Source organism: Nyctereutes procyonoides, unplaced genomic scaffold, assembly GCF_905146905.1.
Source record: "Nyctereutes procyonoides isolate TBG_1078 unplaced genomic scaffold, NYPRO_anot_genome, whole genome shotgun sequence".
Lineage (NCBI taxonomy): Eukaryota > Metazoa > Chordata > Mammalia > Carnivora > Canidae > Nyctereutes > Nyctereutes procyonoides.
This window is the reverse complement of record NW_026575140.1, coordinates 12504724-12532544: the sequence shown is the minus strand read 5'-3', so window position 1 is coordinate 12532544 and position 27821 is coordinate 12504724. Positions and strand designations below refer to the sequence as shown.

The following is a 27821-nucleotide window of genomic DNA, read 5'->3' as shown; positions in this document are numbered from 1 at the left end:
TGCCTTCACATCTCAGCACAACTGGTGGACTTGTCTTGTCCTACAGCATCCAGCCCTCCCTGGAAACAGCACGCTGGCATCCGTCCAAGAAGTGTCTTTATTCAGGGTGATCATAAACATCACAGATTCTCCTCAGAGTAAACGTAATTCCCCTCGTCCCCAGATATACCCAAGTCCTTTAGAACTGGCAGGGAGGCAGCTGGTTTGCTGTAGTATCTAAGGAGAAGAGAACGACCACCCATGCAGAAAGCTGGCCTGCCTTGGCTTTCCCACATAATTAGAGGAGCCCAGGGGGACTCACCACTCTTGGTGAGGAGAGGCTGCCTGCAAAGCACCACTCATACAGGTCTGAGTGCAGACAGCAGAGTGAGCTGAGCCTTATTTCCTGCTGTCTCAATGGATGGAACAGTCTGCACTGGCAAAGCTCCCCAAGCCAGACAGCCTTGCTCAGCTACTTGGCTGTGGCCACTTAGGGAATGGGACCTGAAGTATGACGGGCCAGATGGGCTCCCCCTGGCGGCTATAGGCGCAGCCTCTTGATGTCCTCGCTGCGGAAGTCTATGCGCAGAGCCAGCACCTGGCGTACTTCGGCAGGGGTGAGGCGCCACGTCAATGGGCCAGAGTTGGCGCCCCAGTAATCTAGGATCTCCGTGACCTGTGGGGAAGAGCGGCAAGTCAGCAACGAGAGGCCGTCCTGAGAGGAGGCCTTGAGCTCCATCAGAGGCAGAGCAGGGGTGGTGCCCAGAATGAAGGTGCTCTGTAGGGCTGGGCTGCTCATGGACACTTGGTATTGAGGGAGAAGCAAGGATCCAAATTTTGTCTCTGCCTGTCTTCCCACTCACCTTTCCCTCGCCAGGTCAAGGGAGCCACACATACCCGTTCCAGATTGAGGATTGTGGCCATCTGAGAGAGCCGGGCAAACTTGTCTCGGATGGTCCAGGTGGTCACAGTGGTAAGATAGGCAATTAGTGACCTCAGCTCCTTATCAAACTGCAGACCGCCCAGCTGCAAGGGAGTACAAGCTCAGTCACTGTTCAAGGCCTTGCCCACATGTGGTATCTCAGTCAGCTTCAAGGCCTCAGATGCCAGGGCAGGACTGGGGTTACATATGCAGGGGCTGCAGGTAGCAGACAGAGGGCCTGCTAGTCCTCGGATGGCAGAACTTGTCTTCCTCAGAGGAAAAGCAAAAGAGCTAGGGACCTGTACTCCCTGAACCTTACCCGGTTAAAGGTGGATTTCAGCACCACTCTCTCCAACTCGACTGCAACAAGGCTGGTCATGAGGCCGGTCAGGCTGTCATAGATGACTGGGGACAGGCTGGCCTGCACACAGAGGATAGACATTAGCAGGAGTCCTACCTAAGTCCCTGTGCCTCCAACAGGAGTCTTCTGGGGGTGAGCACAGTTACAAGAGGCCATCGGGTATGTCTACAGGCTGGGACCTGGAAGGGTTTTCGGGGTTCCCAACAGAATGAGATGAGAAGCCAAAGGCTGCTGATTTGGGCAGAGGTAGGTAATTCCATACCCTGGTCTCTAGAGCCCCTGCTCACCTTGAACTCTGCCATTTGTTGCTCTAGGTTAAGGATGAACTGTTGTACCCAAGGGTCATTGGCCTCATAGTCGTTGAATTCTTCCTATTCAGGAAACAAGCTAGGTCACTACTGGGGGCCTCTCTAGACGGTACCATTCACCCTACCCCTACTTTCACCCAAGAAAACAGGGCTTTCCTCACTCATCCAGCTTAAAAGCAGCTTGGACATTCATGCTGGCATATGCTGCTGCTGCTTTTATATCATACTTCTGATCAGGAAATGGCCCTGGGCTGCAGCCGTGGCCCACACAATATGGTAAAGCTCCTGGCATTTTATTTCCTTTTGCATCTTATGTTCTACAGGAATGACATCATTAGGCTCGGAAAAGAAAAAAAAAAAAAACCTCCTAAGTCTGATAGGTAGGGCAAAAAGCCTCAATAAAAGAGGATGTGTCAGGTCACGGCAAACCCCCTACACATGTTTTTTAGAGCCTCTGTCTGCAGGGACAACTTGTTTCTTGGGAACAACCTAGTTTCCAGGGTGAGGGAAGTGGGCCAGAGAAGTAGGCAAGGGCTGGTGTGTTCAGACAGCTCCACTGCCCTCCAGCCAGGGGGTTGGGAGAATGAGGAGTCATCCTGGGCCTGATGGCTGCCTATGGTCAGGCTGACCTCCTCAATGTTGTGGGAAACAGATAAGAAGGTGTTGATCCAAGGCTGCACTTGCGGCTTGATGGCTGTGCTGTTTAGCTCTGTCAGCCCTTCCTGCGGAAGGACAAGGCAGAGACGCATCAGACATAAAAGACACATATACCTCTCCCTTCCCTTCTGCTCCATCCACCCATGGCTGCCAGGGCTTTCTTCCAGTTCTCAGGCTTTCCTGTGGGCCTGTCCAAAGTCTACCAGAGATCATGCTAATCAAAGAGAAACAACCTGTTCCTTTCCAGATCTGTGCCAAGTCAGGTCTAGGCCACGGGGGCTGGCTTGGCAAACTCAAGAGATTTCTGAATGCCTGGTACTAGGCGGGACCTTTGGCTAAGGGCAAGCAGCAGGTCTGAGTAACCACGTGGTTCCAATTCCTCTGAGCACCTTTCTGGGCTCTTGGCACTGTGGGAGCCAAGTGGAGACTCAAGGAGACCGGAATGCTGGCTTGTCAGCATGACAACTGCTGAAAAACCTTTAATCTTCAAGGGACTCACATGAGTTCAGTCTTACTGCTATTCCCTCAGTCTTCCTTGTTTCCTTATGTATATGGAGCCAGTAATAAAACATTAACAATATTCTCAGAGAAACATACAGGCACAGGATCCAGTCAGCATCTGATCCTGTGGCTTACCTGCAAGAGGTCTCGGAATTTGTTGGACACAGCAGCCAGGTCAGAAAGGCAGCTGTCAAACTTGGCCTGGGCCTGCTCCCCTCCAATGCCCTGGCTGAACAGCTTGGTGCAGTCACTCTAGGGGAGAGCACCCAGTTATAAGGCTTCCAAGCATGGCTGGGCCGTGCAGGGTGTGGGGAAGGTGGAGAGGATGCCCACGTATAACCAGCCATTTCTCAACTCCAGCTTTCTCTGGCAGCAGCTATAGTCGATCCTAGGCAAGAGTTCTTTTTTTTTTTTTTTTTTTAAAGATTTTATTTATTTATCCACGAGAGAGACACATAGGCAGGGAGCCTGGTGCAGGACTTGATCCTAGGACCCTGGGATCAGGCCCTAAGCCAAAGGCAGATGCTCAACCACTGAGCCACCCAGGCGTCCCCTAGGCAAGAGTTCTTGCTAGGTTTCAGAAAACATAGATTCTATCCCAGTGGCTAGCCATTTGGTTTCCTTTTTAACTCCTTATAAGATGAGAGTATTGTATCAGGGAGAGTGAATAAGAAACATAAAAGCCAGAAGTTTTTTCATATCTTTAGAGCCAGACATTCCTAGCTTCAAATCCTGGCTTAGCTACATATTGGTTGAGTGACCTTGGTCAAGTGATTTAAAGCTTCTGAGCTTTAATTTCCCTGTTTATAAAATGGGAACACAAATTTCTGTCCCCATGGTGGTTTGGAGAGGTGGAGGAGATGATGCACAAAGTGCCTAGTGCAGTTCCTGGCAAGTAGTAGACACTAAGGAGACACTAGCTTTTGTTGTTCTATTTTCTACTTTTTAAATAATTTTGGTCCTGGGAGCACCTGGGTGGCTCAATCGGTTAAGCATCTGACTCTTGACACCAAGGCACCCCAATAAATAATTCTTTATAAAAAAAATTAAAAAATAATTTGGTCTGGCTGCCCAATGGAGATCATCATGATCACAGTTAAAATTTAAGTGCTTACTGTATGCCATATAACTTCTATCAACTAAAGTACCTATTTTATGAAGTAGGTACTGTTACTATCCCTTTGTATAGATGAGGAAACTGAAGCACAGAGAAGTTAATTTGTCTCACACCTCCCAACAGTTAAGTTGTGGAGCTGGGATTCAAGCTGGGATTCTGGCTCCAGAGTACCTGTTCCTAACCCCCCACATTACACCTAGGCATAGAGAATACCACAAGGGGAACTGCTTGAAACTCATTATGTTTTGGTTTGCCAGGAGCTCCTTAGAAGTCTGTGCTGTTTTGGCTACCACAGGAGCCGCAGTGTGGAAGAGCTGCAAAGGGACGGATCCAGCAGGCACAAGCTTTAATTCCACAGCAGTTCCACAGCAGTTCCAATATGCACTATCTTTACCTAGTCTTTTAACCTCATCACACCACCTGACCTATGTCAAAGGGTTGCTGGTGGGCTTCAGAAAGAATACACATGAAATGCAAATCTAAGGTGGGTGGGATTTATGGGAATGGTTTTTTTCAGCTCTGTTAAACTTCTGTTCTTTCACTTGGCTAATTCTACTGGCTCAGTTCTGAATGTCTAGCATTTCCCAAAATATTCCTTCCAAATCCAATATTCCAATGTTAAGGACAAAGTCAGGAATACAATCTAAGGTGCTGTGACTCAATAATGATGACAGCTGCCTTGTTGAACACATACCGTGTGAGAGACCCACTATGCTTTTGGTACTTTGTAAGTATCATTCTTAATTTTATTCCATTTTAAGAGTTTTTGGGGGTAAATTCCTAATCTGAAACTCCCACCTGGCCACTCTCTCTGAGCCTCCTTCTGGAATCCCATCAGTTACAAGGCCCTCCCACCTTTGCTGGCTCCTGGCTGCCTGTCTGCCCAATCCTGAAGCCAACTCTTGTCATCAGCCTGTGCGCTGAGCCCTGTGCCTCTGCAGCAACATATCCTCCTTGGAGTAGGGTCCATTGTGGTAGCAGGAGCCTGGCTTCTTTCCTCTCCCAGAGTTTTGAAGTGGGGGAGAGTTGGGCCCCTCATTTTATAACAGTTAACAAAATGACTGCTCTGTGCTATTACTTGTAATTATTAGTATGATGATTAACTACCCCTGCGGCCTCTTACATACCAGGTATTCTATATTATCATATTCAATTCTCACAACTCTGCCAGGCAGAGATCATTCTCCCTATTAATACATGAGGATGCTAAGGCTCTGGGAGGTTAGAGAACTTGCCTTATGCCACACAACTGGTCAGCGGTCAAGTGAAGATATGAACTCCGGGATATCTGACTTCCAAGCCCAAGTAATTTCCACCACATTATGTAGCCTTCCTTTAAATACTGGTAACAGCAACAGCTTTGTATAGGGTTTGGATAACTCTATTTCATCTTAATTTCCTAACAGTTTTAGAGGACTTTATCATTTTTTTTTTTTACTTTATCATTTTTTAAAGTGCTTTCAATCCCTTTTAAATTATGCCCCTCAATAAACCCAAATCAGGGCAGGAAGGAGATCTGTTTTGTAGATGAGTGTGCTGAGGCTCAGGGAGTTAAGGGACTTGCCTGACATCACAGGTCAACTAGTGCTGGAAGTGCTAATTTGAATTCTGATCTTCTAACTTGTGGGTTGATTGTAAGTGAAGCCCCTCAAGTCGGCTGAAGGAAGACTGGCTTGATGCCAGGGAATGCACAGTACCCCCCTCCATAAGCAGGCCCAGAGAGGCTGCAGCTGCTGCAAACTGATAGGCAATTTTCTCCATACCTCCAGTGTCTTCTTCAGCGTGGAGATGTTTTCACTGCACACTTCCACGTTGTTCAGGGTCACCTGGGAGTTGAGGACAGAAGAATGTGACTTCCTGTTTACCAGTGTCTGTATCCACTTCAGTGCCAGACTGGCTACAGCTGTACTTCTGATGCTCAGAGGAGGTCTAAGGAACACCCATAGCAATGTCATCCGGAAGGATGCTCAGTTCTCAGACTGGGCAGAATGGTGAACTAGGTTTGCCCTTCTTTCTGTGCCTGACACTAAGGTAGCAGAGCCATCTGACCTCAAGGGTAGTGACCCAAGGTTTCAGGTCTTTTTGTTCCATGTTTAGGCACACAGGACTAGAAGTCCTGGGCTCCAAGCCCAGGTCTGTGAGGCAAAGGCTGACATTCATTTAAGAAATGTTTCCTGAAATCCACCCCGGCATAGAGTTCACATTCCAGAAGGCAAATCAGATAAGAAATATCAGTATATGTGCTGCCAAAGCGAGCATGGATAAGAAATATCAGGTAATGATAAACACCATGCAGAAAAATAAAGGAGGGTGAGAGGACACAAAGTTTGTAATAGGCCACAGGGCTAGAGCCAGGAATAGAAATCAGGTCTGTCTACTCTCAGCCAAGAGCTCCTTCTTTCATAACTCTATCATAAGAAATGATAGCAGAGGGCAGCCCCGGTGGCGCAGCAGTTTAGCTCTGCCTGCAGCACAGGGCATGATCCTGGAGACACTGGATTGAGTCCCACGTCAGGCTCTCTGCATGGAGCCTGCTTCTCCCTCTGCCTGTGTCTCTGCCTCTCTCTCTCTCTCTATGAATAAATAAATAAAATCTTAAAAAAAAATGATAGCAGAAATACCAGTCATAAAAAACAGCATGTAACGAAAGTGATGATTAAAACACAAACTGCTATGCCATTTAGAAGAAACATTTTGGTCCAAGGCATTCAAGGAAAGCTCCACGGCAGAGCTGGTAACTGAGATGAACTTAATTCAGCTTGAAAAGGCTGGAGTAATTCTGACAGATGAGGGGAAGTAGATCTTTCGGCTCGTAACAATGTTTTTCTAAGGCACTGTCTATCCCTTTTGATATTTTCTTAACGGTATTTAGAATTATCCAGAATTATTTTGTTTGTTTCTTGTTTGCCTTTCCCACTAGAATGAAAGCTTCATGAAGGCAAGGGTCTATTGTTTTCTTTAGAGCTCTATCTCTAGTAGAACACTGCCTAACAGAACTTTCTTGATGATGGAAATATTCTAAAACTGTCTGGTACAGTAGTCCTTAGCCATCTGTACATTAGGCTAGTGAGCATTTGAAATATGGCTAGTTAACTCAGGAAGTGGATTTTTGGTTTAAATTTAAATTTAAATAGCCACCTCTGCCTCCTGGCTATTAATTACACTGGGCAGTCCAGCTCTAGATCTTAGAATGGTGCCTGATACATAGAAGCATCTCAGTATTTGTTAAATGAATGAATAAATGAACGTGTTCTGCAGAAGGGATAGCATAAACACAGTTGCAGAGTGGCAGGAAACCCTAAAACATACTTGGGGATCAGCAGAGTCATTGCACAAATATCTGCAGGAAATGGCAAGAGGTAAAGCTGTAGATATGAGCCAAGTCAGACTGGGACTTGGTAGCTATGCTCTCCTGTGGCCAACGGGGTGGCACTGAGGATTACTACCTCCCAGGTGAATGCTGCATGAGCACAGCTGTGGCTTGGGAATATTAATCTAGAGGCTGTGGGGATGGAACTAGAATCTGAGAGAATCATATTGTCTCTGAAGTGGTATGCTGGTGGCATGACCGTGAAGGCAGGGGTGAGGTAGCGGGGAGCCAATTTTTTTTTTTTTTTTTTTAGATTTTATTTATTTATTCATGAGAGACAGAGAGAGAGAGACGCAGAGACACAGGCAGAGGGAAAAGTAGGCTTTATCAGGGAGCCCAATGTGTGACTTGATCCCGGGACTCCCGGATCACGCCCTGGGTCAAAGGCAGGTGCTAAACTGCTGAGCCACCCAGGTATCTCCCGGGAGCCAGTTTTCAAGAGAGGAGTCAGAAACGTCAGGATTTGGGGGTAAAAGAAGAATCCTAGAACCCCAGGGATTGAGATTAGGATGGCCTTCTTGGGTTCCCAAGAGTGCTTCCCTTATCACTGTCCTGCAGCCAATACTGAAAGATCATGTTATTGACAGTGCTGCTAAGGTCACTTCCATGGGGGATGGATAAGACTGCAAGCCTTTTGTTAGCATGCCACACACAAGGCTGCTAAAATCACAAGCTTCCAGAGAAATAAGTGCACTGTCATGACTGTCATGGCAGCTCAAGGATGAAGGCCACAACTTAAATGTTTCCAAGGCATTTAAGGGTATAAGAAAAATCTACCATAAGGGGAAAATGGATTGGAGTTCAAAAGGTATTGATTTCAGAGTTTCCTTTTACTGACAGTCCTTGTAAGCATGGATTCACTAGGCTTATCCCTGGCTCATGACGACTGATATGTCAGCACCATTGGGGAATTCATCTTGACAGCCAAATGAATCAAGGTGACATAAGAAATAGGTGCTGCAGTGGGAGTGATGACATTTTAAGTACTTGGCATCGGGAAAACTAGAAACCTGTCACCAAGTATTTAGCATCACCTTTCTTGTTGGCCTTATCTTCTGGGCCCTCAAACAATGAAGCTGTCTGAGTGGCAGCCAGTGTAATGGGGACTTGTGGGACAAGTAGAGGACAATGGCACTAGAGTGACAGGATGGGAAGGACTCAGGAGGCTGTCAACAAACCACCAAAAAAGCTTTGAGGTGGTCGGTAGTAGGAACCATTTTTGAGCAGAGAAATGAAAAAATAAAAGTAAGTTCTATAGAAAATGAAATAACGAATGCAAACAAAATGAAAAATTTAAGTTGGTTCATGATCATATGAAGCTGGCTGCCAGACATTTTGGCAAAGTTGTCCAATGGTGTCGGATTTCAGAAGCTTCTTGGAGATGATCCTCTTTCTTGGAACAACCAGGACATCCCCAAACACCCATGCTCAGGGAAAATATTTTCAGTGACAGGAAAAGAGTTGGGGGGATCCCTGGGTGGCTCAGTGGTTTATCGCCTGCCTTTGGCCCAGGGTGTGATCCTGGAGTCCCGGGATCGAGTCCCGCATCGGGCTCCCTGTGTGGAGCCTGCTTCTCCCTCTGCCTGTGTCTCTGCCTCTCTCTCTCTCTCTCTGTGTGTGTCTCTCATGAATAAATAAATAAAATCTTAAAAAAAAAAAAAAAAAGGAAGAGAGTGGGGCTGCTAAATAGGCTCCAGAATGAATTTGTCTGAGGATGAGTTACTGTGGGTTCCCTTGCACAGGTGGGTAGATAACAGTATGTTTATGCTTCTGTCTCTGAAAATAACAGCTCTTAATTCTTTTGGGGTCATAGACACTTTAAGAAGCTGATAAAAGCTAAGGATGCTGCTTTCAGATAAAGGAAAAAAAAGGACATGTTTGGCATCCAACCCCAGGGTGTTCAGAGACCCCCATCTATAGACTACTGAGAGCTCTGCCTTTGGATGTTTCCTTCAGGCTCTGAACCCCAGGAGCCAAGTAGACTCAGAGTCTGGCCAATGTGGGGGTAGAGCAGGATGACCTCTGACAGCACTGTTACCACTCATGCCAAGACAACACCTGCCAGAAAGAGCTGATTACAGGCTCAGGACTCTTCTGTATTCTTTTGGTTCATCACAAACTGGCTGTTAACCTTGTATAAATCCTTTCATCCTTCTATGCTTCTCCCTTCCCAGCTGTCATACAACTGGTAAGACTCACTGCTTCATCTTATCTGTCACTCTGGCTGAAGGCTTTAAAAAGGTCATCTTTCAGGATGCCTGGGTGGCTCAGTGGTTGAGCATCTGCCTTTGGCTCAGGGCATGATCCTGGGTCCTGGGATGGAGTCCTACATTGGGCTTCCTGTGTGGAGCCTGCTTCTTCCTCTATGTCTCTGCCTCTCTCTCTGTCTCTCATGAATAAGTAAATAAAATCTTAAAAAAAAAAAAGTAATATTTCTGAAGAAATTGAAAGCCTAAGAAGTGTACTAGGTAAACAGCCCTGGTAGGCCTAAATGATCAGTATCCACCCATGTTGGGGACTGCCCTCAGAAAAGTGGTCTGGAGGCTTGGCACAGATATTACAGTTGGTTCTGTGGCAGATAACAAACCAAGCTTGATACCCTGAACAGCTTCATAGTGCTCTTGGGAATGAGCACTCAGGAGGGCTGAGGTGCCCAGCCTTCCAGGCAGGGAACAGTGATATCCTGGATTGGGCAGCTCAGAAATAGGTCCCTAGATAAGAAGTGATTTCAGAACCTTCTAGGAGGAGCTTTCCTTAAAGGAGTTTTCCTTCTATAGAGACACTAGATGAAAAGTCTCTAGTTGAAAGCTAATTATACTGTGGCTAAGAGGTCATAATTTAACTTCTTGAAATAAATGGACCAGCTCTCAACCTATGGGACTACCTACCAGGAAGGATAGCTTGGCCTCGTCAGTGCTCTCAATGCCTTTTGTGTCAAATTTGCCTTGCTGGAGGCTGCTGTGCATGATGTTCACGGCACTCGTCACCCCGCGCTGGATGTCCTGTAAGGTGGTGGCTGGGAAGCCCATCCTCAGCTTGTTACACAGAACATCCCTGGCGGGGTGGGGGGGAGGGGCGGGAAGAATGGCACATGGAGATTGACAGCATTCAATTGGCTTCCAGGACAGCAGGACCAGGAGCCCAAGACCCTAACCCAGTAGCATGAACTGCTCTTTGGGGGGAATAACCAATCCTTGAGATCACTGTAGGAGAACTTGAGCATCCAGGGTATGAAAGAGACCAATACCTTTTCAAAGGCACCTATATGATGAGAACATATAGAGGACACTGGCCAATTCTTTTCTCTCTATGAGGATTTCAGTTATCACCACTGAGCTCCAACAAGCTCAAGAGAAGGCTTAGTAAACAGCTTAGTGAAAGGCAATACCATGTAAGTGGTGAGAGAATAGAATAGGTTTTGGGAGTTAGTTCTGGGATCTATTATATATTCCACCATTTATGAGGTGTATGATCTCCCTGAGCCCTAGTTTCCTCATCTATAATGGTTCCTGCCTCACAGGGTTGTTATCAGGACTGAATAAGAGCAGGATATTGGCATAGTGCCTGGCCTGTAGCAATGGTAACTATAACTGCTATATTACAACTACTGCCTTCAACTGAGCTGCCTGTTCTCTTTCCTAGGTCTGAGGGCTAATAACCCTTCTAATCCAGTGCAGGGATCACAGATTTGGCTTGTAAGATATGTGGCTGCTGTAAAGCTGCCTGGAGCCAAGGATGCTGTACCATGAATAGGAGCTTATATTCTAGATAGCACTGAACTAGAATCATATGGAAGAAAAGGAAGCAACATGGGCCTCAGGAATCAATCACAACTAGGACCTTTTTGCTTCCCAGAAAGTAGAAAGGGAGTCAAACCTACCTGAAGTCAGACTCCAGCTCTGTAGTAGCAAGGTTGATCATGGCACAGAGACAGTCGATGCTGGAGCTAGACAGAGCCCGTCCAATGCACTTCTTAACAATGTAGAAGACATCATCCACCATGCTGGATGTCAACTGGCCTTTCTCATAGGTGTCCAGAGCCACAGCCTAACCGAAAGGCAAAAGAGCCATAAGGGCTCCAGGTCTGCCACTGTTCTAGATGGTTCTGCTCCCTTTTGAGCTTGTCCTTGTTTCTCCCAACATGGCTTACTCTGGTCTCAACTTGGTGTGGATCCTTCTTGTCAAAACAGTTCATTTTTCTACTATGTTAGGACATTAAATTTTCAGGGCCTTTGCCCTGGGGACATTTGTTACATAGAATGTAAGACATCAGGAGAGGCCCTTCTTCCCCAAGGTTCCTCACCCACATACCTTCAGGGAGGCAGGGCACAGATAGGTTTCTTGAGGAGCTGAGGTGTTCTTTTGTGATCCTTGGGAAAGACAACCTAGCTGGGTCTTTGGAGGACATGACAACTCCAAAAATGCCCTCTAACCATACAAAGGGGTACTGCTCCGTCCGCATGCAAGGATATTCTCAAAGCAGGACCAAGAAATGTGACATGTTTTAGCCGTTTCCTTCTTAGACAGGAAGCCCCATTTCCAAGGGATGTGTCCTCTGTCCTACCTTATTGACAGTCTCCCTCATGAAGTACTCCTCCATGGTAATATAGAAGCCAATTAGCTCCTGCATGGTGCAGCTCAATAGGCAGTTATTAAGGAGTTTGTCCAGAGACTTCTGGTGCTCTAGGGAACAGTCAAGAAAGGGACACTCACCTTTCTTCCCCAAGGGAGAAGGTTCAATGGTTTTCATTTTCCCAGGTTCCTTTCTAGTCTTTGTTCCCAATCTATGCATAATTTACATGGTTATAATCACAGTACAGACACAATTTTGTACTCTGCTTTAAAACATTGTATCCTGGGGATCCCTGGGTGGCGCAGCGGTTTGGCGCTTGCCTTTGGCCCAGGGTGCGATCCTGGAGACCCGGGATCGAATCCCACGTCGGGCTCCCGATGCATGGAACCTGCTTCTCCCTCTGCCTGTGTCTCTGCCTCTCTCTCTCACTGTGTGACTATCATAAATAAATAAAATAAATAAATAAATAAATAAAAAAAAAATAAAAAAAATAAAACATTGTATCCTATACTCTTTGGGGAACCTGGGCAGCTCAGTCAGTTGAGCATCTGACTCTTGGTTTTGGCTCAGGTTATGATCTTAGGGCTGAGATCAAGGTTGGCATAGGGCTCCGATCAAGGTGAGCATAGGACTCCATGCTCAGCAAGGAGTCTATTTGAGGATTGTCTCCTTCCCTCTCCCTCTGCCCCTCCTCCTACTCCTGCGCTTGAACATACACACTCCTTCTTTCTCTCCCTCCCTCTCTAACATAAATATTTTTAAAAATTATATCATATATATCTGAAACTACTGTAACATTGTGTGTCAACTATACTCAAATACAAAAATTTTAAAAAGAGATATATTTTCAATGTTCGTAGCTGCTTTTTTTTTTTTTTTTAAATTTTATTTATTGGGCAGCCCTGGTGGCGGAGCAGTTTAGTGCCACCTGCAGCCTGGAGTGTGATCCTGGAGACCTGGGATCGAGTCCCGCATCGGGCTTCCTGCATGGGGCCTGCTTCTCCCTCTGCCTGTGTCTCTGCCTCTCTCTCGCTCTCTCTGAATGAATAAATAAATAAATCTTTAAAAAAAAAAGATTTTATTTATTTATCCATGAGAGACATAGGAAAAGAGAGACAGGCAGAGGGAGAAGCAGAGAGTCATAGAGAGAGAGAGACAGGTAGAGGGAGAAGCAGGCTTCATGCAGGGATGGATGTGGGACTCAATCCCGGGTCTCCATGATCATGCCCTGGGCTGAAGGTGGTGCTAAACCGCTCAGCCACCTGGGGTGCCCACCTTCTTTTTTTTAAAGCTTACTTATTTTTAATGCCTGTGTGATACTTTATCAAGCAGATGGTCCAAATTTTTTTAAACTCTATTTTTAGACACCTGGGTTATTTCTAAATGTTTTGTCCTTATTCAAGATAATTGGAAACCACAGTTATTGGAGATTATGGTAATTTTTTAAAAAATATTTTATTTTTAAGTAATCCCTGTACTCAACATAGGGCTTGAACTCACAACCCTGAAATCAAAAGTCACACACTCATTGACTGAGCCAGCCATACACCCCGTTAGTGAATGCTTTTATACAAAGAACTTTTTACTTCTTTTCCATTAGAATTAATTAGGAAGACTTAAAATACTTAAGTTTCCAGGGCAAAGACTGAAATATATTGTGTACAGTATATTTCATTCTCTAAACCAGTGTTGGTCCAACAGAATTTTCTGTGATGATTACAGTGTTTTGTATTGTCTAATATGATAGCTGCTATTAAGCACCTGAAATGTGGCTAATGTGACTGAGAAACTGAATTCCTAATTTTAGTTAAATGTAAATTTAAACAGTCACATGGGGCTGGTGGCTACTGTATTGGACAGTCATTATGAATAACAATGAGCACCAAACTCCAAATGAGCATATAACCTCCCTTAAACACCAAATCAAAGCAATAACATTCTGGGTCATATAAAAATTCCCTTGCCATGTATTATTGACACAAGTTGTGTAGAATGCCACAGACCCTGTGTTAGTTTCAAGTCTCTAGTTCAGAGAATCCTACATGTACTTCACTAGCAGGAATTAAATGGTCTTCTTAAATAGCTGGAGAATCAATTTGTAAATAAAACAAGACTGTGGCGCATATTTTTTCAATGTATTTTATCCGTTCAAAACTTTAAAAAAATTTTTTTTTACTTTTTATTTTTAAAGATTTTTTTTAAAAAATTTTTATTTATTATTCATGAGAGATACAGAGAGAGAGAGAGAGAGAGAGAGAGAGAGAGAGAGGCAGAGACACAGGCAGAGGGAGAAGCAGGCTCCGTGCAGGGAGCCTGATGTGGGACTTGATCCTGGATCTCTAGGATCACGCCCTGGGCTGAAGGCAGCAAGCACTAAACTGCTGAGCCACCCAGGCTGCCCCCTATTTTTAAAGATTTTATTTATTTATTCATGAGAGACACACACACACAAAGAGGCAGAGACACAGGCAGAGGGATAAGCAGGCTCCATGCAGGAAGCCCAATGTGGGACTTGATCCCGGGTCTCCAGGATCAGGCCCTGGGCTGAAGGTGGTGCTAAACCACTGAGCCACCCAGGCTGCCCCGTTCAAAACTTTTGACTGGAGGAACTGGAAGACTGAGGGAGGGAGTGAAAGGCTTTCTTTACACTATATACTCTTTTCATATACTCTTTATACTATATATTCTTTCCTCAATATTATGACTAAATATTGAAGTTTTAAAAAAAAATTTATTTATTTGAGAGAGTGTGTACATGCATGAGCATGAGTGCGGTGAGGACCAAAGGGAGCGGAACAAGCAGACTCCCCACTGAGCAGGGAGCCTAAAACGGGGCTTGATCCTAGGAGCTGGGATCATGACCTGAGCCAAAGGTCACTTAACCAACTGAGCCACCCAGGTGCCACTGAAGTATTATTTATATACCATAAAATTCATACCTTCTATGTGTACATTTCAATGTTTTCTTAGCAGTAACTTTATAAAGTTTTGTAACAGTAGTCACAATCCAGTTTTAGAATATTCCTATAACTTCCAAAAGTTCCCTTATGGAATTAAGTATATCTTTTTGCTCTACCTATATGTCATGTGTGCAAATCACTTACTAAGTTTATTCATTATTATTATTTTTTAAAGATTTTACTTTTAAGTAATCTCTACACCCAATGTGGGGCTCAAACCTAAAATCCTAACATCAAGAGGCATATGCTCCATTGACTGAGCCAGCCAGTGCCCTGTTTCACCTATTTAAATGCTAAACCTAACTCAGAGCTGGCAAGGAAACATGGTATGGAGAAAAAAAATCAGAGGAAAATTAACCATTCTGAGTATTAGCTTTCCTCACCTGTAAGATGACTAAATAGGCTCAAAGATACAGTCCAATTCTAATATTCAGTAATTCTAGCTTTCCTTTTGGGAGTCAGTCTGCCCACAGACCACAGAGGCTAGAAGCTCTAGTTATTTTGTTAAGAGATCTGTGGTTTAACCATTAGAAAACAGTGCCAACTCTGTCCTAGCCCTCCCAGAAAATATTTCCTCCCAGGAAATGCCTTTTACCTTGCTTTACTTCTTCTGAGACCATGGAGTCCCCCACCTCAAAGTCAGAGCTGATCCTCTTCCTGAGGAAGCGTAAGTATAGCTCACTGCGGGCATTCATGAGGGTGACCTCAGTCAGGATAGGGTCCAGTTCCCTGAGATACATGGAACAGAAGGAATAAGCAGGGGGACACTGAATTTCTTAGATATAAGAGCTATAGGGCAAACATAGTCTCAAACTCCCTCTCCCACTGGGCCCAGAAGAGTCAGCTCTGCCAGATGATCATCTTGGCTCTGCTGGCCTGACTGAACTCAGACAGCTGTCAACCACAGATTCCACTTACCTGTTTTACCTGAACCATCACCCGTTAAAATATTGTCAGGGGTTGAATAAGACACTGGGAGGTGTATTTTTGTTAGTGATTTGAGTAAAAATTATTTATGCATCACATGAAAGGAAACACATCTCCCCAACCTCTTATTTAGTGATGAGATTTTAGAATACACTATTAAACTGTGTCCCACACCCATTCATCTACCCAGAGGAAGAGCCAAACCAAACTTGAAAAAAACAACAAAGTTGTAGGGTTTAAAAACTTAGTATAAGGCTACAACAGTGAAGACAGTGTGGTACTGGCAAAAGGATAGGCATATAGATTAGCTGAGAGTCTAGAAATCTTCACATTTACAATTAATTGATTTCCAATAAGAGTGGTCAGACAATTGAATAAGAATAGTCTTTTCAACAAATTGTGCTGGGATAATGACGGATATCCATAATAAAAAGAATGAAGTTGAACCCCTCCCTTACATTATATACACAAATCAGCTCATTTTCCACACTGAACTCCAGGAGATCTTTTTATTTTTATTTTATTTTTATTTTACTTTATTTTATTTTTTTCAGGAGATCTTTTTAAAACATAGATCTGGTCATAGTGTAATCACATGATTTCTATAGGGCTTATAATATAGGACCCTGATTGGCCTGACTCTAATGACCTCTTTGGATTCACCTCATATGAGGCTCTCTCCAATTCTGTACTTCAGCTACACTGTCCTTTTAGTTTTTCAAATACACAGTGACTTTGCCCATTCTTTCCCTGCTCTACCTGGAAAACTCTACCTCTTTTTTTTTTTAAATATTTTATTTATTAATGAGAGAGAGAGGTAGAGACACAGGCAGAGGGAGAAGCAGGCTCCCAATGGGGAGCCCAATGCAGAACTTGGTCCTAGGGCCCCAGGATCACACCCTGAGCCAAAGGCAGACGCTCAACTGCTGAGCTACCCAGGCGCCCCAACTCTTTATCTCTTATGTCTAGTTACTCTTAAGGCCTCAGATCCAAGGTCATTTCCTCAGAGATTTTTCCTTGAACTTTATCAGCTTAAGTTATATCCCTTTATTATATGCTCTTCTGTACCCTACACTTAGTATATCATAATGATTAACAACATGAATTCTAGAGTCTGACTACTTGGATTCTATTTCTGGTCTGTAGTCTTCTAGCTGTATGACCTTGGGCCAATCACTTAACCTCTTCAGGCTTTAGTCTCCTCTGTAAAAAATGCTTCTGGATTAAATCAGTGATCCTCAACTGAAGGTAATTTTGCCCCCAAGACATTTGGCAGTGTCTGGAAACATCAGGCTACCAGCATCTCGAGAGAGGGTGGAGGCCAAGAATGCTACCAAACATCTTACAATGCACAGCACAGTCCTCCATAACAAAGAGTTATCCAGCCAAAATGACAACAGTACAGAGGCTGGAATAAATGACTGGATTATTTAAGTGCTTAGAACAATGTATGCCATATAGTAAACACTATATATATGTTAGCTGTTATTATCTACTTTATAGACTACAAATGCCACAAGGAAAGAATGACTGGTTTGCTTACTTTGCTTGCTGTCACATCCCAGTACCAAAGACTAGTGTTTGACCCATAATGTGTACTCAGTAAAAATTTACTGATCGAATGAATACAATTTTATGTTTGAATTTTCTTTTAACAAGCATATTACTTTTATTAGACAAAAGTAAAAGCTTGAGTCATTGATAAAATATTTTTAAAACACAGACCACATTGTAATAAAGTAGTCTCGGAATGATGCACAAATACCAATCCAAATTCCCATGGGCTGAAGAAAAGAGGATTATTACCTTGGTTCTATTTTTTCTGTTGTAGAATTTCTCATCAAGCTGTTCTGGACATGCCGGAACTGCAATATACCAAAGAAATGAAAATGCTCTTCCCCACCCTCCTTCTATCTTCCTCTTGCTGGTCCCTCCAAACTTTGGGAATACAAGAATGTTTGAGTTTAGTTTGCTTAACAGTAAACTATTAGGAAGATAGGCCAAAGATTTACTTTTGCTTTAGATGCTAATGCTCATCTCTATTATTGCACTTAAAAGTGATGTTAATGATGTTCTAATGAACTACTGCCTAGTTGCCTAGAGTTCTACAAGTAAAACTGTATGGGTTACTCGTATTTCTAAATCCTACTCTTCCTCTGCTCAAAGGAGAAAAAAAGTTCATGTAAAAGCAAGTGTTATTGTGAGCACTTAAGGAACTAAGAAGAAAAAAAAAAGGAACTAAGGAGAAATCTCAGACAAATTACTTAACACTTAACAGGAACTTAAGTAAAATTCTCCTTATATCAGCAGAAGGCACTGTTGCACATTCTGAGATAGAGAGGTGCTCTAATGTTTCTAATTGTTTCTTCCAGGAAGCCCTTTCTACTTCTTTCTCAATTTTGCACTGTATCATCTTGAGAATACCTCAAATCCAAAGTAAGCTGGTGACAGGCAAGATGCAGTTTGCATTCAGCACTTATTTTTCTATCTACCTCTTTTTCATCCCTTCCTCACCCCACCTCCAATCTATTGTATTCAGTATCAATGGCTCACATTGTTTCCAAACCCACCTGCAGCTTCCCCTGCTTACCTGCTGGTGGTAGTCCCTTTGTTTGATGAACTTGTCCACCACCTTTTCCACCTGTCTGTCACATTCCACCTGCAGGTATTTTATCAGGGTGTAAAGTCTCCCTGGTCCATAATAGGTCTCCACTATTGGTTGGTGGGTCTCTACAATGCGGGCAATACCTACGATGGAGAAAATGAGAAGACTGGATTTCAAATATTCTTCCCATAAAATAAACTCCTTTCCTCTATGCAGGACTGATCTGGGGTCTAGTTCAATGCTTTAAGACAATTTTAACTCCTAAAATAAATTACAAGTGGTTCTTGCCAGTGCTGGGAGTTGCTGTTTAAAATGTGCAGTGCTTGGTAAACCAGAAGGCATTTACATTATACTGATAGTTTTTTTTTTTTTTTAAGATTTTATTTATTTATTTGAGAGAGTGAGAGAGAGCAAGAGCACAAGCAGGGGGAGCTGCAGGCAGAGGAAGAGGAAGAAGCAGGCTCCCTGCTGAGCAGGGAGGCCGGGCTTGATCCCAGGTCCCAAAGATCATGACCTGAGCCAAAGGCAGATGTTCAACTGACTGAGCCACCCAGGTGCCTCTATACTGATAGTTTAATAGGAGTATTTTTGGAAATCAGCATCACTGTCCTCCCAATAATTTACTTTAGGGTTAAATTTACTCTTAGCATTTGAGTTTTGAGGGCTGGGGAGGATCAAAACACTTGAGAAACTCTAATTTTTCCTATTTAGATAATTAGAAAGTTAATTAATTCTAAGGGCACCTGGGTGGCTCATGGTTGAGCGTCTGGCTTTGGCTCAGGTCATGACCCTGGAGTCCTGGGATGGAGTCCTGCATCGGGCTCCTCGTAGGGAGCCTGCTTCTCCCTCTGCTTATGTCTTTGCCTCTCTTTATCTCTAAGAAAGAAAGAAAAAAGGAAAGAAAGAAAGAAGGATAATTCTACAGAGGCTCCTGGGTGGCTATGCCTTCAGCTGGTTAAGTATCTGCCTTTGGCTCAGATCATGATCTTAGGGTCTTGGGATCAATCTCCACATTGGGCTCCTTGCTCAGTAGGGAGTCTGCTTCTCTCTCTCTTTCTCCTTCTCCCTGCTTGTGCACATTCTCTCTCTCAAATAAATAAAATCTTTAAAAGAAAAAAGAAAGTTAATTCTCCAATGTATCAATACACAGCAAGCTACAGGATTAAACTAAAGGCATCAGGCTAGTGGGGAGAGAAGAAAAGCTAGGATGTGGGTGTTAGGCAGAAACATCTTCAGTCTTCTTCAAGTGGAGAAAGAGGCTTGCCTTCAAAAAGAAGAGTGAGTGTATCTGCAAAGATGACTGCGGCTCTCCGATCACTCATGTCCGTCCCCAGCACCAACAGCAGATTCTCCTCAGCTTTACTGGCCACCTGAAAAAAGTGGAAAATCCACAGACAGTTCTCAAATCAAAGGCTAGCCTCAGTTTTCCAAAAAGACCTCCCACTGACTTTCTTTTTCCCATGTTTGGTTTGATGCTTGAAAGCCTAGGCAGCACAGAGGAACCTCTCTTGAGCTCTGAGTTGTCTGGGCTTCAGGCAAGACAAAGAACTTGAACACAGCAGTAATTCTTCTTCAACTCAGAGATATAAATAATGCTTTATTTTACTTTGAAGATATATATTGCCATTAGCCAAAGAAAAGAATCCCCACTCCCTATAATCACCTCAAAGTTTAACTCAAAGTTATCATTAATGGTGCTTCAATTGAGCAGGACAACAAATCTGGGTACTGCAGAGGGATTTTTAAAGGATTAAAAGCAGAAGCCATTTCTAGGTCCCAGGTGGCAAAGTACTGATAAAAAAAAAAAGAGTGCCAGTCCCCCCACCCATTTATTTATTTTTTTAATATTTAATTTTTAATTAATTATTTTAAAAGATTTTATTTATTCATTTTGAGAGAGAGAAAAAGAGAGGGAGCATGAGCAGGGGGAGGGCCAGAGGGAGACGCAGACTCCCCGCTGAGCAGGGAGCTCAAGGCGGGGCTCAATCCTAGGACCCTGAGATCATGACTTAAGCCAAAGGCAGACACTTAACTGACTGAGCCACCCAGGTGCCCCTTTAATTAATTTTTTTTAGAATGGGTAAGACACACACTTAAACATTCCAAAGGAATAAAGGAGTGTTCAGTGAAAAGCAGTTCTTCCCTAGGTTTCTCAGTCTCCTAAGTCTCCTCTCAAGAGATAACTGTTGTTAACCCTTTGAAAAATGCCCTATACTTATGCAAACATTTTTATTGACACCTATCATTTTAAGCAGAAAGCTGCATATAGTTGTTTAACTTAACTATATGTCAGAGACTGAAATATGTCAGCACATATGGAACTCATTTTTCTTAATGAAGAGTAGTGTTCCATTATAGAGAATTTTGGGGGGAAGTGGCCGGATACATTCTGATATATAGTTACAAACAATAACCTTTGCACCCATGCCTGCTGAGCTTTGCTTCTTTCCATCTAAGATCAAAAGGAAGATGTTGAGGCTTTAACTGAAACTTGTTTCTTTTTCAAGATTTAACCTTAAGTGACCTCACCTCCTTCATTTCAATGTGGCTGATTTTGATACTCAAGCCTGGTTATGAAGTCTTAAAATGACTAACAAACAACTCTGAATGTTCTTAAGAGAAGCCAGGCCCTGGCTGACAGCTTAAAAAGGGTGATTCAACTTATCACAGAATTTACATTTTAATTTTCCTATGGTTTCACTTGGTCTGTTGGAAATGAATGTATATCAGTAGATGTCTAGGTCATGCCTAGATAAGTGCTGAATGAATGTGTGCATCCAGTCCTGCTAGGCTACAGTGAGAGCAAGAAAGGGGAAGTTAAATCCAGAAGAGAGAACATATCCACAGAAACTAGATCTATACAGTGCCCCAATCTATAGTCAGAGAACCATACCACTATCCTACCAAGCAGTCAGGGGCCATACCTGCTTGCAAAGGTATTCTGAGAACTTGCTTAATCCCTCCTCATGCAGACCCAGCAGTGGGAAGATCTTGAAGAAGCGTTCCACCTGGGGCAGATCCCCTTCTTTAGTAGCAACGGCAAACTTCTCTGTTACGATGGCTTTGAGACGCTGCTCAGCTTCCTGTAGCAATTTCAGGTTGGCATCAATCATGCTGCCTGCACGATGGGGAGAAATGGGAATGAATGTAAAGAATGGTACTATGTCAGTTCTATGCCACTTTGTGTACCACTATTCATTCGAAATATACATAGAAATTACAATCAAGCAAAAGAAATAAGATCCATGCACAAATAGATGTAACAAACTAAGTGTACGGTAAGTGTATAAGAATAGTGTCCACGAGTCAAGTTTTTGGTTGAAGTAATTATAAAGGTCTTCCTAGAAATGATATCCCATCTTTTAAAGATGGGTAGGGTTTTGATACCTGAATAGAAGGAACATATATTCCAGACAAAGGGAATGAAACAAAGGAATAGAAACAAAAAGATGAAAAAAATATTTTTTAAAGTATTACAAGTAATTCTCTGGCATAAAAAGGACTCTATATATGCACAGTGAAAGGATGTATGAATGAATAGCATGAAACAAGATGAGAAAGACAGGGTGGGTTGAAATCACAGAAGGCCTAAGAAGCAGGGCTAAGAATTTAATTTTATAAGTAAGTGATATGGTCAAGTGGAAAGAACCCACTGGCCAGAGGAACAGCAGATCTGGATTCAGTTTCCTTTTCTATAAAATGGGAATAACAGCACCTGCCCTAGGGTGGTCTATGACCTATATAGGGTTGAGTATTGGACAAGGAAATTGCCTAAGTTGCCCTTTTCTTGGTTGAGTTTGTCTTGTTCTGATTATAGCTGCTTGTAACTAGACCAGAAATTATAGGTGCTTACCAATACACATTACAAATGCTTGTAATGACTGTAGAAATCAAGAGTTTGGGATGGATGCTCACCTTCTTTGCCCTGTCGGCTGAGCTCAATGACTGACTTGTCCAGGCACAAATAGCGATGAATGTGGGCCGCAGCCTGCTCATAATCTTCATTCCTCAAAGCAGTCTGAACTCCATCCATGCAGAATTTCAGGTCCAAGATATCGTCAGCTCTCTGAATGGCTTGATAGAGGCGATTCTGCAAAAAGACTTGATGCTTAGAAAAAATGTCCTATTCTTGCAAAACATCTGTTCAGAAGGTACAGAGATTCTGGGGCAGAATCCGGTTAACCAGAGGCCCTGAACCAAAACCACTACCACTCACAAAACTGTTATCGATGATGATCAATAACACTAATAAGTATCATACAATTTTATTTATGTGACCAAATCATTCATTTTAATGGAGGCAGGAACAGGGACAAGGCATATTTATATTTGACTTATGTTGTTAAATTAATAATGGAATCAGAGTGTACTTAATATTTGAGAAGAGGACATTATAAACCAAGTAATAAAATAGGTGAAACGTGTAGAAAGTATTCTTCCCTTAGAATAAGCAAGATTTTTTTTTAAAGTTTTATTTAGGGACGCCTGGGTGGCTCAGCGGTTGAGCGTCTGCCTTCGGCCCAGGGTGTGATCCTAGAGTCCTGTGATTGAGTCCCATGTCAGGCTCCCTACATGGAGCCTGCTTCTCTTCTCCCTCTGCCTGTGTCTCTGCCTCCCCTCCCCCTGTGTTTCTCATGGATAAATAAATAAAATCTTAAAAAAAAATAAAGTTTTATTTATTTAAGTAATTTCTATACCCAATGTGGGGCTAGAACTCACAACCCTGAGATCAAGAGTTACACACTCTTCCCACTGAGCCAGCCAGGTGCCTCTAGAATAAGCAAGAATATTTTAAAGAAGCCTTAACATGTGACTTGGTGGCTGTGTGGCTATAATGTATTGTTAAATTACTTTTGCAGAATCTCAACAAATAGATCAGCAAGTTATGCTATTTCACAGGGGGTAAAATGAGGCTGGGACTGACTTATTCAAGAGCCCAGATCTTGTGCTATTCGCTACAGTAGTCATTAATGATCTGTGGCCATTGAGTAATTGAGATGTGGCCAGTCCAAATTAGGATGTGTAAATCACACACTGGATTTCAAAGACTTAGTATAGAAATAAAGGTGGCAAAATATGTCAATACCGGTTTATAGTTATGTATGTACGTATGTATTTATTTATAAAAGATTTTATTTATTCATGAGAGACACATAGAGAGAGGCAGAGACACAGGCAGAGGGAGAAGCAGGCTCCCTGCAGGGAGCCCGACATGGGACTTGATCCTTGGGATCACGCCCTGAGCTGAAGGCAGATGCTCAACCGCTGAGCCACCCAGGTGTCCCCATAGATGGCCTTTATCAGGTTGAGGAAGTTCCCTTTTACTACAAGTCTTTTGAGTTTATGCTTTTTCTGAGCTTATGAGATGATTATGTGGTTGTTGTCCTTTATTCTTTTGATACAGTGGATTATATTATTTGGGTTTCAGATGTTAACACAAGCCTGCGATCCTGGGATAGATTCTACTTGATCATATTACAATCCTTTTTATATGTTGCTAGATTTGCTTTGCTGGTATTGTTGAGGGTTTTTATGTCTTTATTCATAAGAGGTATCGGTCTGACGTTTTCTTGTGGTATCTTTGTTGGGTTTTGGTATTTTGCATTAGATTTATATTGAATGGTGCTGCTCTAATTTCTAATGTGGCGGCTTTTGTACTGCGCTCTGCTAACTTCAAACATCAGAAGTTCAATGAGATTACCTTGGCCAAGTCAAGCTGACGGACTTTGCTGGACACATTCTCGGCTAGGTTGCAGGTAAAGGTGATCATCCCAGCTAGCTGCTTTGCATCTCCTTCAATCAACTGCAGGTTGGGACTGGAGACACATGTCAGCACACACATATCCATAGGGGCAGGTCAGAGTAAGAGATAGAAAATTTTTTTACAGATGGTGACTATGATTTCTACTGTCTTCGTACCTTCTCACAACTTTTAGCTCAGTTCACTCTACTCACAGCTTTTTCTAAAGAGTATTTTACTGAAACTCAGGCCTATACTAAATAAAAAAATTACTTTTATATACTAAAGACTCCCCTAAATAGGTACTGCTAAAGAACTAGAGAACAAATACTCCCCACTGTGGAGTATAAAATACACTAACTAACAATCAAAGAGAGTGATGAGGTTAAAAGAGCAATTTTTATGACTAGCAAATACACAAAGTTTGTAAAAACAGGGATCCCTGGGTGGCGCAGCGGTTTGGCGCCTGCCTTTGGCCCAGGGCGTGATCCTAGAGACCCGGGATCGAATCCCACGTCAGGCTCCCGGTGCATGGGGCCTGCTTCTCCCTCTGCCTATGTCTCTGCCTCTCTCTCTCTCTCTCTGTGACTATCATAAATAAATCTAAAAATAAAAAATAAAAAAAAAAAGTTTGTAAAAACAGTGGTTCTCAAAACTTGAACCACACATCAGGATCACTTGGTGTGCTTGTGAAAAGCTTGTCAGATTCCCAGGTTCTACCCCCAGTTTCTTTCTGGTTCAGTAGGTTTTGAGTAGGGCCTCATAATTTGCATTTCCAACAAGTTTCCCAAAGATTCTGGTACTTACTGGTCCGAAGACACTTTTAGAACCATGTGACTATGCATACCTTAAGTATTTACTTAACCTTGAAATAATCCTCAAATTTCAAAATTAGATGGCATTTTATAATAGAAAGTTAGGAAAAACAGGAATTTATCCAGCAGAACTTGTTGGAATTACAATAGGTCTTGCTGAGAGGGAGACTCACCCCATTCGGTGGAGAGTAACCATTTTACTTTCAATGGTGTTTTGCTGTTCCAAAAGAGCATCCAGTTCTCTCTCCACCACTTTCTGAAACACAATCAAGCATTTTGTCATCAGAATGGTCAGAAGAAACCTTTTTTTTTTTTTAAGATTCTATTTATTCATGAGAGTCAGAGAGAGAGACATAGGCAGAGGGAAAAGCAGCAGGCTCCTTTTGGGGAGCCTGATGTGGGGCTCAATCTCTGGACCCTGGGATCATGACCTGAGCCGAAGCCAGACGCTCAACCACTGAGCCACTCAGGCGTCTTAATCAGAAGGAACCTTAAGAGTTATCTAACTCAACCACTTAGCTGAAGGGTGAATCCCATTTCAAATGTCTTTCACTTAATTCTCTTCCAACTTAAACAAACAATACTTCATTTTTGTATTTATCACATTGTATAATGATTGATACCTTCTGTATATTTTATTCTCTTCTAGCAGATGAATACCACAAAGGAAGGAAATAAACTCTTATTCAATATAGTTAGCATAGTATCTAACACAGGAAGGCATCTAAAATATGCCTAGGGCAGCCGGGTAGGTCAGCGGTTTAGCACTGCCTTCAGCCCAGGGGGTGATCCTGGGGATCGAGTCCCAGGTCAGGCTCCCTGCATGGAGCCTGCTTCTCCCTCTGCCTCGGTCTCTCTCTGTGTCTCTCATGAATAAATAAATAAAATCTTTAAAAATATATATATAGGGCAGCCCCGGTGGCGCAGCAGTTTAGTGCCGCCTGCAGCCCAGGGCGTGATCCTGGGGACCCTGGATCGAGTCCCACATTGGGCTCTCTGTATGATGCTTGCTTCTCCCTCTGCTTGTGTCTCTGCCTCTCTCTCTCTCTCTGACTCTATGAATAAATAAATAAAATCTTTAAAAATATATATAATGCCTAAACAAATGAAACTTTCAAAGTGGTAGTTACAAAAAGTCTCTTCATAGTGTACAGTTAGTACCCAGAAGGGATAAATACATAATCCTCTCAGCCAAGTTATATGCTGCATTACTGGAACTGACATTAACCTTAAATGTTTGACTTTCTTCATCTGTAGAATGTAATACATATCCTATAGGACTGCTGTATGAGCCAAACAAGGTAACAAACATAAAGTGCTTAACATAGTATGTGAAATATTGTTCATTAATAGCCATCAATATCAGTTATACATTTCTATTAAAATAATTCAGTAGGATTCAGAGGGAAACTTCCCCTTTGACATTCATCAAATACAAATACAGAACTAATATTATTCCATAAGATGGTCTTAATTTCACCTTAAACATGGACTCGATGAATGCACGCGTAGTACTGTTGGGAGTACTGAACTTTATAAAGCACAACTTGCTGAAAAAAATGTTATCAAACTGCTCGAGTTGGTGCACGTTAATATTTGAAAATATTCTTAGATATCAATAATCCCCTCTCCCTCCTGCTGCCTTTTGTACTCAATTAAATCTTCATTAAAAGTCTTGTTTCGGGGGGATCCCTGGGTGGTGCAGCGGTTTAGTGCCTGCCTTTGGCCCAGGGCGCGATCCTGGAGACCCGGGATCGAATCCCACGTCGGGCTCCCGGTGCATGGAGCCTGCTTCTCCCTCTGCCTGTGTCTCTGCCTCTCTCTCTCTCTCATAAATAAATAAAAATTAAAAAAAAAGAAGTCTGGTTTCGGGAACAGCTACCAGCTCTTTTAGATCAGAGCTTGGATCTCTCTCTTCTGAGTGGCAAAGAACCCAAATGATTTTAAAAAATATATTGATAGCATCAGGTTGCCACGGAAAATGGAGGTTGCAAGCCATGTTCCTTATCTGACACAATGCAGAGGTGCAAGAGGTGAAAGGGACTAGTCCAAGATCAGACATTGTGCCTGTCTTAAGACCTCAAGCTTCTACAAACCTGTGCGTTTACCTAAACGCTTAACTACCTAAATTGCATCCCCAAAAGTCTCAAAACGCTTCAAGTTTATTTGCGATGACTTCCTGCTTAACTGAGGTAACACGGTGAAAGCCTTTCATAATTTTTTTTTGCGTTTCATAATTTTTATATTGCTAAGTCAGTGCAAGACTTATTTACTTATTCTTATTTCGAGAAACAAGCGAGTTGACATACGCTGTCAGTCTAACTGCTCTGGCCAAGAAATTTCCACCAAGGGCCTGGGCAATCAAGGGGAGCGAAGCAGATCGCCAGATAACAGGGAAAACAAGCTTAGGGACATCAGACCAAGCGAACAGAGATGTCACGTCCCCCCTAATAGGCTCCACTACACTCCTTTTTCAGTTTATGCTTTTTTTTGTTCCTCAGCAAAGGCAGAGAAAGAACTTCCCACAGCCCGGATTTCCCACGACTGACGGCTCCTACCCACTGCCCCGGGCTCAGCCCCACACCTCCTCGCCGCAGAGCCGTTCGTATACAGCCTCCAGCTCCTGCAGCTCGGTTAGGGAGCGAATGAGCTCGGTGGAGATTTCCGAGCAGCGGCCTCCTCCCATCCCCTCAGGCAGAGAAACCCCTGACAGCTTCTGAGGGGAATCGAGATCCGCCATCTTGGTTCCCATTTCGCGCTTCCGGCCCCGCGAGGCCCCCAGCCTCGTTTGAGCGCCAGGTCTTTGCGGCTGCCCAAGAAAATGCCCGATGGATTTATGTGTAGTTTTCTTTCTTTAAGTCCACTTTAAAGGGCGTATTTGTTTTCTGTTCTCCTGGGAAAAGTGAAAGCCATAAGGTATGTTTAATTTTCAGTGTAGAGTCGAAGAAAGAAACATTAAAAAAAAAAAATATATATATATATATTC

At 43.1% G+C, this 27821-nt stretch overlaps 1 protein-coding gene across 3 annotated transcripts; it reads right to left on the bottom strand.

Annotated features, from left to right (window-relative positions):
• Positions 1-79: 79 nt before the first annotated feature.
• Positions 80-27587, bottom strand: COG4 (component of oligomeric golgi complex 4). Of its 3 annotated transcripts, none has more exons than XM_055305175.1 (19): positions 27420-27587; positions 25009-25091; positions 23982-24096; positions 22196-22370; positions 21205-21398; positions 19545-19650; positions 18266-18423; positions 17482-17540; positions 15344-15477; positions 11780-11898; positions 11096-11262; positions 10104-10269; positions 5609-5671; positions 2864-2980; positions 2200-2292; positions 1550-1633; positions 1221-1322; positions 877-1005; positions 80-655 (listed from the first exon to the last, which is right to left on the bottom strand). In XM_055305175.1, exons 1-19 carry the CDS (start codon positions 27585-27587, stop codon positions 521-523), a joined length of 2367 nt encoding a protein of 788 aa, XP_055161150.1. In that variant the 3' UTR covers positions 80-520. The 3 variants fall into 3 exon arrangements, with proteins under 3 accessions (XP_055161150.1, XP_055161152.1, XP_055161151.1); XM_055305177.1 differs by having other exon boundaries at positions 27394-27515; XM_055305176.1 differs by lacking the exon at positions 2200-2292.
• Between the last annotated feature and the right edge of the window lie 234 nt (positions 27588-27821).